Source organism: Vidua chalybeata, chromosome 26 (genome assembly GCF_026979565.1).
Source record: "Vidua chalybeata isolate OUT-0048 chromosome 26, bVidCha1 merged haplotype, whole genome shotgun sequence".
In the NCBI taxonomy this organism is placed as follows: Eukaryota; Metazoa; Chordata; class Aves; order Passeriformes; family Viduidae; genus Vidua; species Vidua chalybeata.
Window position 1 is genome coordinate 1,799,849 of NC_071555.1, and position 10,536 is coordinate 1,810,384.

Below are 10,536 nucleotides of genomic sequence, written 5' to 3' on the forward strand. Positions count from 1 at the left end.
GAATGTTGTTGTCGGGGCGGGCGGGGCCGCGCGGCGAAGATGGAGGAGGAGGCGGGGGGGCGGCGGGGCGCGCGCCGGGCGGCACCGGGGGGACCCCAGGTACGGGGGGACCCGGGGGGGGCACCGGGACCGCCGAGATCGGGGGCGGGGGCCCGCGGCGGGCCGGGGTCTGCGCTGTCGGGGACCCCGGGGGGGCTCCGTGCGGCGGCGGCGGCGGGGGGGGCTGCAATCCCGGAGGTCCGGTGCGGTTCGGGGCGGGAGGGGGGGGGGGTCTGTGCGGTGGGGGTGCGATTCGGTGCGCTTGGGGGGCGCGGGGTGAGGGGCTGTGCGCCGTGCGGAGCGGGGGGGGGGGGCCCGCAGCGGGGGACCCCCGGTGCGGATTTTGGGGGGGCTGCAGCGGGGGGAGCCCTGTGCGGGCCCGGGGCTGCAGCGGGGCCCGCGCAGCTCGCGGGAGGGGCCGCGATGGGGTCCCTGTGTGCTTTGGGAGGGGCTCCGGTGGGGGGGCACGCTGCGGGTCGGGGGGGCTGCGGTGGGGGTCCCGGTGCGATCCGGTGCGGGGCTGCAAGACGGGACCCCGGTGCGGGCGGGGGGTCCTGTGCATTCCGGGGTCCCGGTGCGGCTCGAGGCGGGGGGGACCCTGCAGTCCGGGGGGGGGTCCCTGTGCAGTTCGGGGGAGCCCTGCAGTTTCGGGGGTCCCGGTGCGGTTCGGCGGGGCCCTGCAACGAGCGGTCCCGGCGCGGGTCGGGGGGCTCGGTGCGGTTCGGGGGGGAGGGTCTGTGCGGGTCGGGGTCCCGGTGCGATGAGCTGTGCACCGTGCAGTGGGGGGGGGTCCCCGTGCTCTCGGGGGACCCTGCGGGTTCGGGGTTCCCGCAGTGTCGGGGGGCCCGTGCGCCAGCACGGCGGCGGCTCCGCAGGCGGCCGGGGGGGGGGGGGGGGGGGGGGGCGGGGGGCCCCGCTGCACCGCGCCGGGCTCGGCGCTGCCGGCAGCGCGAGTGGCGTGTCCCCCCCGCGGGGTCCGTCCCGCCGCGTGGCCCTCGTGGGTGACGCCCCCAGACCCCCATCTCAGGGAGGACCCCTATCTGGGGGGGGGTTGCAGCACCGGGGTGCTCGCGGGGAGGGTCAGCGTGTGTCCCCCCCTCCGGCCGTGTCCTTCTGGGGGTCCCATCCGTGTCCCTGAGGGGTGGCACGGCCGGGGGGTCCTTCCCCGCTATCCCCCTGGGGCCCCCCCTTTTCCTGCAGAGCCTTGTGCAGCGCTGCCGACCCCCAGGTCCCTTCTGGGGGTGCCCCAAGGCCCCCCTATCCCGGGGGACAGCGGAGGGCAGGGGGCCACATCCTGCCCCGCGTGGATGCTCAAGGGGGCTCGGTGCGGGCTCCGACCCCCCCCCCCCCTCCGTTTGCTGCGGGGGGCGGTTTTGGGGGTCCCGGGGTGCTGACCGACGCTTGGTCCCGCAGGGCTCCCTGGCGGCGCGGGCACAGCCCCGGTGCCCCGGCCGGCGCTGACGGACACGCGCCTCTGCGAGCCCCCCGGCACCCGCGGGCCACCATGGACCCCCAGAGCGACGCAGGTGAGAGCCCGCGGGGGCTGCACCCCGCTGGGCACCGCTCCGGTGGCCCTCGGCACGGCCCGGCCACTGCCGTGTCCCCCTGCGTGTCCCCCGTCCCTGCTGTGGCCCTGCAGCCCCCCCCGCTGTCCCCCAGGTATTGGGGTACTGGGGGGCCGCAGCAGCGTTCCGCCCAGCGGGGCACATCCGCGCCGGCCGGGGGTGTCTGGGCACCGGGGGGCACCGGGGGGGCACCAGGGCCATGCCAGCCGCCCCCTCCCCCCGGTTATCCCAGCCCGTGTCGCCGCCGCCCCCTTCCCGGTGCTGCCAGACCCCGGCATCCTCCCGCTGGGAGGGGAAGTTGAGGCACGGCTCCTGGCACCGTCGTGGCGCGGCTCACGCGTGGCTCTTTATGCCACCGGGGGCGGGTCCCCGCGGTGCCACGCGTGGGGACAGCCGTGGTGCCCGCGAGGGCCGTGCCCGCGCTGTCCCGGCTCCCGCCGGCTCCCCGGCGGAGCCGCCCTGTAATTATCCCGGTGGGAACTCCGGCGACATCTGGACGCGCTCATGTCCCCCCCCCCCCCTCCCCGCGAGGGACACGCGGCAGCGCCGACACCGCGGCCTCCGGAGGGGAAACTGAGGCCCGGGGCTGTGGCAGCGCCCCGTGTCCTGCTGCAGGGACTCGCCGCCGGCTGGGGATGGGGGGCGTGTGTCCCCTCTGTCCCCCGCCCCCCCCCCCCCGAGCCGGCCGCCGGTATTTTTGGAGCGGCCGCAGGGCTGGAGCATCGCCCGGCCGTGCCGGGCACGGGGCTGGCACGCGGCGCGGTGGCACGGGGACACGGCGGCACGGGGACACGGCCTGGCCGCCTCTGCCATCCCTGGGGCGCTTGCCTTGGGGTCCCCTCCCGGCTTTGGCTTTGGGGCTGCCTGGGGGCCTTCGGGGACCCCTCGGGGGTGCTGAGCTGGGAGGTCTCGGCCGGGCTGGGGCCATCGGGGGTGTGGCAGAGGCCAGCCCTGTGCTCAGTGGTCCCCAGTCAGCCCCCGGGGGTCCCCAGTCAGCCCCTGGGGGCTCCGTGACCCCCAGGGCTCCTTTTCCCAGCCCCATCCCAGAACCGGGGGGTCCCGTGGGTGCCGGTCCCATCCTGGGGCGCAGCCCCTCGCTCTCCTCCTTCCCTCCCGGAGTTCCTGGCGGTCCCCACTACTCCCCCCAACATCCCTGCGGGTCCCCCCGTCCCCCAGGTGTGCCACCACCTCTGGAGGGGGCTCCGCTGGCCAGGGCACCCCTCTGCCCTGCCGTGGGAGCCAGGAAAGGAGTCTGGGAGTTGGAGCGGGGGTCCGAGCACCAGGAAGGGGGTCCGGGAGCCAGGCGGGCCCATTCCCGCGGCCTCCTGCCCGCTGGCAGCACCAGAAATAGCCGGGCTGACGTCAAGCCCCAAAGCACCCCGGGGGGGGGGCAGCGGGGGGGGGGGGGGCGGGGGGTGTCCCAGAAATATCCCGGCTATTAAAAGTCTTGGCTGGGGATTAACGCGTGGTAAATAAACGTGGCGCTGCCCCGGGGGGGGGGGGTTACGCACGGCCGGGGTGCTGGTGGGGGGTCCCCGTAACAGGGGGGAGGCCCCCGTCCCCAAAAAAGGGAGGATTCCACGGTGTCACCCCCCCCCTCCGTCGTGTCCCTGCAGAGCCACGTGGGGACGCGGATCCGACGGGAAATGTGCTGAGTTGGCAGCTGTGCCCCCCAGCCCCTCTTGGGGTGCTCTCGTTGGGGGACTCAGGGGGTCTGGAGCAGGGGTGGGAGGGGGTCGTCTGCCTTCACGTTCCCAAAGTTGGGGGCTAATCCCCCTCGGCACATCCCAGATCTGATTTCCGGCAGCGCTGATGCGGATTAACGTCCCCGGCAATTAGGGGGATGTGGGGGGTGGGACGGAGCTGGGGGGGGGGTCGTGGGGACCCCAGTCCCCACCACAGCTTCCCCCAGCCAGGGCAGCCCGTGCCCCCCCAGCCCCCGGGGCAGTTTGGGGGTCTCGGGGGGGGGGGGGGTGGGGAGGGGCACAACGCATCCCCTCCCGGGATCGTGGGCCCCCCCCCCGGCACAATTCCCTATTTATAGCCGGCTCCTCCCGTGCGCCGGCTATTTCCAGGCGCCAGAGAGAATAGCCTGGATTGGGGGGGGGGGGGTGTGAGTGAGGGGGGGCCTTTCAGCCCTGCCCTGCCTGGAGTGGGGGGGGCTGCATTTGCTCCCGTCACCCCAAAACCCAGGGATGCTCCGTGACACCCCCCCCCCCCCCCCAGCCGCCGAGGAGGGATTTGGGGAGCTGAGGTTGGGTTTGGGGGTGCACGTGGCCCCCCGGTTCCCAGCCCGTTCAGGGGCTCACGGGTGTCTCTCTGCAGAGGGGGGGTCCGGCCGTGAGCCCCCGCTGGAGCTGCTGCCCCGTGTCCCCCTGCACGCTGCCCTGCCCGCCCCAGGTGAGTGGGGGCCGGCCCCCCGTGTCCCCAAAACCCGGTGACACCGCCCCAAACCCCGTGACATCCCCCACGAGTGTGCGGGGGGGGGGAGCTGCTGAACACGAGTGTGTTCAGGTGTGTAAGAGGGAGAGCCCCCCCCTCTTGCACAAACAGGTGTGCAAGGACAGGTGTGCGAGGACAGGTGCTCCAGCCCTGGGGGTGCTGCCCCACCCATTGCGGATCCCCGGCCCCTCCCGTGTCCCCATTCCGTGGGACACCCCCACTGTGCCCACGGGGACCTCTCTGTTCGGGTGGTCCTGGGCAGCGAGGGGTTAAACATCCCCCGTCCCTCACGGGGGGGACCCGGGTGGGGACCCCCGCAGGGTGGGGCGTGTCCCCAGCCCCGAGGTGACCCAAAGCCACCATTGACCCCAAAGTGCCGGGTTGGCACCTCGGGGGGCTTTTTGTACCCCCCCCCCCCGGGCGCTGCCCCCTCCACGGGCTGGCTGCTGCCCCCCCCCCCCCCCCATTGCCCCCCGACACCCCGCGGGGCCCTTTGGGTACCCCCGGCTGGGGCTGGCAGGTTCGGGGGGGGCTGCAGGAGTACCCCCAAATACCCCCCGGGAGAGCCAAACCCCGGCGCTGCGCTGGCAGGGGGGGGGGCTGCATGGGGCTGGGGGTGGCCGGGATAGGGGGGGGTGCTGCTTCTTCTGGGGGGGGGGCTGTGTGATCCTTGGTGGGCGGGGGTCTGGTGGCCCACCTCCGCGCACGGTGACGTCCGTGGGTCCGCGTGGGGACACGTCAGTGCCCGACGCGCGGCCGCGGCAGGTGGAGGGGGCTGGGGGGGGGGGGGCTCATTAACATGCACCGCGTGCCCCCCGCCCCCGCCTTCCTGTGTGCGTGGGGCCGGCGCCCACCCCCCACTCCTGCACACGCTGTTCCTCGCTGCTGGGGGGGGGGGGGGTCTGTGCCCCCCCGGGGTCTCTGGGGGGGGATATTCGGGGGTCGGTGTTGCCCCCCCCCCCCCCCGCGGCACTCTGGGGGTATCGGTGTGTGCTGCAGATGGAGGGGTTTGGATTGGGTGGGGGCACACCCTCCCCCCCCCCCGTTTTTGTTTTTTGGGGGGGGTTAACTGAGGTGGGGGTTGATCCAGGGGGATGGGTTGGGGGGAGACCCCCGAGGGCTTCCTTGACACCCCCCCCCCAGCAGCTCCTGAACCGCACCCAGCAACCCCCCCCAAAACGCCCCTGACTCCCCCCCGTCCTTGGAACTCCCCCAAAGCGCCCCTTAAATGAGTCCCCCCCTCCCCCGCATCACCCCTGGGACACCCCCAAACCACTCAGCTCCCCCCTGCATGCCTGGACCACCCCAAACCTGTTCCTTAAAGAGCTCCCAGCCCCCCCTCCATCATTCCCGGGGTGTCCCCATCCCTTTTCTCCCCCCTCGACCCAGCGTGTCCGGCGGGGCCGGAGGGGCCGGGGCCGGAGGCAGGGGTGGACGCGGGGCTGGCGGCGGCGCGGGAGCAGCAGCAGCTGCAGCGGGAGCTGGTGGCCCTGAAGCAGCAGCAGCAGCTCCAGAAGCAGCTGCTCTTCGCCGAGTTCCAGAAGCAGCACGAGCACCTCACCCGCCAGCACCAGGTCCAGCTGCAGAAGCACCTCAAGGTGGGTGGGGGGACATGGGCAGGGTGGGTGGGGGGGGGGTTGGGGGTGCTGGAGAGGTGGGGTGTGTTGGATCCGGGGGGATGGAGGTCTGGGGGTGTCACCAGTCTGGGAGGGGCTTGGAGCTTTTGGAGGGATGATGGAGCTGTGGGGTGTCGTCAGCCTGGTGGGGGGGAAGGAGTTTTTGGAGGGGTACCATGGATGATGGAGCTGCTGGGAGAGGAATGTGGGGGTAATGGAGCCATTGTGGCGGGATATTGGGGTTGAGGGAGCCATTGTGGGGACACTGGGAGCGGTGGAGCCGTGGGGTGTCACTGATGGAGGGTTGAGGGAGCTCTTGGGGGACACCGGGGGTGCCAGCGCCACGGGCCACCCTTCCCCTGGGGCCGGGGGTGTCACCCTGGGAGCCGGGTGAGGGTCCCACGGCGCTGCCCCCGGCCCACAGCAGCAGCAGGAGGCCCTGGCAGCCCGGCGGCAGCAGGAGCTGGAGCAGCAGCGGCAGCGGGAGCGGCAGGAGCTGGAGCAGCAGCAGCGCCTGGAGCAGCTCCAGAGCCTGCGCCCCAAGGACCGGGGCCGTGACAGTGAGCGAGGGCTGGGGCGGGATGTGGGGGTGCAGTGGGGACTGGAGGATTCCGTGGGGCCGTGCTGCCCCCCCTGACCCTCCCCACTTCCCCGTGCCCCCAGGCGCCATCGCCAGCACGGAGGTGAAGCTGAAGCTCCAGGAATTCCTGCTCAGCAAGACAAAGGAGCCGGGCCCCGGCCCCCCAACCATTCCCTCCCCCAGCACCCCAAATGTTGGTAGGTGCCCCCGAGCCCCGCAGGACCCCCCATTCGAGGCACCGTGGGGGTGACCCAGGTGTCCCAGCGGGGTCTCTGCCACCTTCGCCCCCGCCAGGGCTCACCACACCTCGTTGGACCAGAGTTCCCCCCCCCAGACCGGCAGCCCGGGGACCCCCCCGTCCTACAAGCTCCCCCTCCTCGGCACCTACGACGGCCGGGACGATTTCCCGCTCCGCAAAACCGGTGGGTGGCGGCGGGCGGGGGGCGCGCCGCAGCCGCGGGGGGCGGGTGGCGGCGCTCCGGGTGACACGTCTGGGTCCCCAGCCTCGGAGCCCAACCTGAAGGTGCGCTCGCGGCTGAAGCAGAAGGTGGCGGAGCGGAGGAGCAGCCCCCTCCTGCGGCGCCGCGACGGCTCCGTGCTCAGCGCCTTCCGCAAGCGCCACGTTGAGATCACCGGTGCGTGGGGACAGCGCGGGGACAGCGCGGGGACAGCGTGGGGACACGGGCTGGGCTCGCGGCTGGGGCTCGCTGTCTGCCGCGCTGTCCTCACAGCCCCCGTGGCTTCTGAGGTGGGGTGACACGTGTGACACACGCGTGTGCCACAGTGTCAGTGTGTGACACGCTGTGTGACACGGGGCAGTGTCCCTGTGCCTGTGTGACACACGTGTCCCGCAGTGTCAGTGTGTGACACGGAGCAGTGTCCCTGTGTCCATGTGACACACATGTGTCCCTCAGTGTCAGTGTGATACAAGGCAGTGTCAGTGTCCCCGTGCCCGTGTGACACACACTGTCCCTCAGTGTCAGTGTGACACAGGGCAGTGTCCACATGCCCGTGTGACACACGCGTGTCCCGCTGTGTCAGTGTGACACAGGGCAGTGTCACTGTCCCTGTGCCCATGTGACACACGTGTGTCCCTCAGTGTCAGTGTGACACAGGGCAGTGTCAGTGTCCCCATGTGACACACACGTGTCCCGCAGTGTCAGTGTGACACAGGGCAGTGTCAGTGTCCCTGTGTGACAGACGCGTGTCCTGCAGTGTCAGTGTGACACAGGGCAGTGTCAGTGTGACACAGGGCAGTGTCCCCATGCCTGTGTGACACACGTGTGTCCCGCAGTGTCAGTGTGACACAGGGCAGTGTCAGTGTCCCCATGTGACACACACGTGTCCCGCAGTGTCAGTGTGACACAGGGCAGTGTCAGTGTCCCCGTGTGACAGACGCGTGTCCCGCAGTGTCAGTGTGACACAGGGCAGTGTCAGTGTCCCCATGTGACACACACATGTCCCGCATTGTCAGTGTGACACAGGGCAGTGTCAGTGTCCCCATGTGACACACGTGTGTCCCGCAGTGTCATCGGTCTGCAGCAGCGCCCCCGGGTCGGGGCCCAGCTCCCCCAACAGCTCCCACGGTGCCCACAACGGCCTGGCCGCCTCCGTCCCCAACATCCACAGCGAGGTACGCCCGGGGACAGGGACGCGCGTGGGGGTCCCCTGTGGGGGCTGTGAGTGTGTCCATGGTGTCGTGTCCCCACACGTGTTGGTGGCCTGTCCTGTCCTGTCCTGTCGTGTCCCCACGCGGGTGCTGATGCCGTGTTTGCCCTGTGGTGCCACAGCAGCTCCTGCCCCAGCCCCACGCCCTGGCCCTGGACGGGGCCCAGCTCAGCCTCTACACGTCCCCGTCGCTGCCCAACCTGTCCCTGGGGCTGCAGGCCACTGTCACCGTCACCAGCGCCCCACCTCCCCGTGAGTGGGGGCACGGGGACCCTGTGGTGGGGGGCACTGGGACTTGGCACCCCGTGGGGGGACACGGGAGCCCCACGGGGGGGTGGCACCGGGACCTGGAACTCCACAGAGGGAACATGAGGGACCCCCTGGGGACATGGGGACACCGTGGTGGGTGGCACCGGGGCATGGAACCCCACGGGGGGGGGACATGGGGATACAGTGGGGGTGGCATGGGGGCCTGGCACCCTACAGCAGGGATGTGGGGACCCCAGAGGGGTGGCGCAGGGACCTGGCACCCCTGGGGCGATGTGGGGACCCCCAGTGCCACCGCTGTCCCCGCAGGTGTCCCCCAAGCTGTCGCCACAGGCGGAGGGCGAGCGGCCGGGGGTGCCCCCGGGGTGTCCCCCGCTGCGCCCGGGGCCGCCCTCACCGGGAAGTTCCTGAGCACGTCCTCGATCCCGGGGTGCCTGCTGGGGGTGGCCCTGGACGGGGACGCCCCGGCCGGGTCCCCGTCCCTGCTGCAGCACGTGCTGCTGCTGGAGCAGGCGCGGCAGCAGAGCACCCTCATCGCTGGTGAGCCCTGGCCCGGCCTGCCCCTGCCTGCTCTGTCCCCTCAGTGTCCCCTCAGTGTCCCCCTGGTCCTTATCAGTGTCCCCCCTGTCCCCTGATTCAGTGTCCCCTCAGTGTCCCCTTAATCCTCCCTCAGTGTCCCTCTGATCCTTCCTCAGTCCCCTTAATCGTCCCCCAGTCCTCCCTCAGTGTCCCCCAGTCCTTCCTCAGTGTCCCCTCAGTGTCCTCCTGGTCCTTATTCAGTGTCCCCTCACGTCCCTCTGATCCCGCCTCAGTGTCCCCGTGGTCCCCCCTCAGTGTTCCTCCAGTCCTTTCTTCAGTGTCCCCTCAGTGTCCCCCCGGTCCTTATTCAGTGTCCCCTCAACGTCCCTCCGATCCTGCCTCAGTGTCCCCCAGTACTTCCCCAGTTTGCCCTCTGTTTGCCCCCCAGCCCTGCCCAGTTCACCCCTCAGCCCTTCCCCCCGTTCCTTCCCCCTCCTTCCCGGTCCCCCCCCCCCAGTCTGTCCCGCTTGTCCCCAGCTCTGGGACTCTGGGGGGCTGGGGAGCCCCTCTGACGCCGTGTCCGCAGTGCCCCTGCACGGGCAGTCCCCGCTGGTGACGGGGGAGCGCGGGGGGCTCCCCGCGGGAGCAAACTGCCGCGGCACCGGCCCCTGAGCCGCACCCAGTCGTCCCCGCTGCCCCAGAGCCCCCAGGCCCTGCCCCACGGCCCCCTCCAGCACCACTTCCTGGACAAGCAGCAGCTCAAGGTGGGGACGCGTGGCGGGGGGGAAATGGGGTGCAGGGTGTGAGTGGGGTGTGGGGTGGCTGTTGGGGCACCGCTGACCCCCGAAATGCAGCAGTGCGAGCGGGGGAAACTGAGGCAGAGGATGGGAAGCTGGGGAAGGGCTGGACGAAGGTGCGTGGGGTGGGTGTGGGGTGACTGTGGGGTAGAGTGGGGCTGTGGGGTGGGCACGGTTTGGCGTGGAGCAGATGTGTGGGGTGTGTGTGGGGGGGGGGTCACTTAACCCCCGCGCCCCCCAGCTGCTCCCCAAGGGGGGGAGCTGGCACGGCAGCCCCCCACCCCACCCCGAGGAGACGGAGGAGGAGCTGACGGAGCAGCAATCGCCCCCCCCGGGGAGAGAGGCCCCCCCCTCGCCCTGGTGTCCCCAGAGGCCGGGGACCCCCCGGAGCAGCCACAGGACCCCGAGGGCTGCCAGGAGCCGGGTGACAGCGGGGACGAGGCCGAGGCCCCTGGGGACCCCGACGTCACTGAGCTGGGCGTCACCTACAAGCAGGTGAGACTTTTGGGGTGGTGGTGGGGGGGATTTGGGTCCCTCCATCCCCCCGAACGCCAGCTCGAGCACCCCGTGCCCCCCCGCCCTCCCCCAGCCCTGTCGCTGTGTGCCCTCCCCCCGTTTTGGGGGACGCTGCCGCAGCGATGACTCGGAAGGGTCAGTGACTCATCCCCCCCGCCCCTCCTCTGTCCCTCTGTCCCCGCCGCCCCCGTGCCGTGACCCCCCCCCCCCCCCTCCCTCAGTCCCCTGCCGTGACTCATCGCCCGCCCCCTCCCCAGGTGTACCCCGAGGCGCCGCTGCAGCTCTTCCCCGCGCCCCCCCTGGGGGTCCTGGCTCTGCCCCACCCCGCCCTCGCCGCGCACCCAATCGTCCCCCGCCAGCGTCAACCCCCCCAGCCCGAGGGGCCCCCCCAAGCACCTCTTCACCACAGGGTACGGCACTGGGGGCACCGGGGCGGGGGGGGTCCCCGTGCACCGGGGGTCTGTGACCCGGGGGACTCCTGTCCCCCAGGGATGGCTGTGTTGTCCCCTCCGCCCCCCGCCGAGTGT

At 72.1% G+C, this 10,536-nt stretch overlaps 1 protein-coding gene across 1 annotated transcript in view; it reads left to right on the plus strand.

The window, feature by feature from the left end:
- Nucleotides 1–33: 33 nt before the first annotated feature.
- The window catches only part of LOC128800012 (histone deacetylase 5-like), a 27,052-nt gene continuing 16,549 nt past the window's right edge, over nt 34–10,536 (plus strand). The window contains 17 exon segments of the mRNA XM_053964897.1: nt 34–99; nt 1,453–1,565; nt 3,930–4,004; nt 5,436–5,644; nt 6,087–6,222; nt 6,326–6,403; nt 6,406–6,439; nt 6,537–6,664; nt 6,746–6,877; nt 7,769–7,875; nt 8,036–8,147; nt 8,467–8,556; nt 8,559–8,717; nt 9,283–9,336; nt 9,339–9,460; nt 9,735–9,988; nt 10,267–10,419. Of these exon segments, the coding sequence (XP_053820872.1) occupies nt 1,544–1,565; nt 3,930–4,004; nt 5,436–5,644; nt 6,087–6,222; nt 6,326–6,403; nt 6,406–6,439; nt 6,537–6,664; nt 6,746–6,877; nt 7,769–7,875; nt 8,036–8,147; nt 8,467–8,556; nt 8,559–8,717; nt 9,283–9,336; nt 9,339–9,460; nt 9,735–9,988; nt 10,267–10,419 (1,865 nt within the window). The 5' untranslated portion in view covers nt 34–99; nt 1,453–1,543.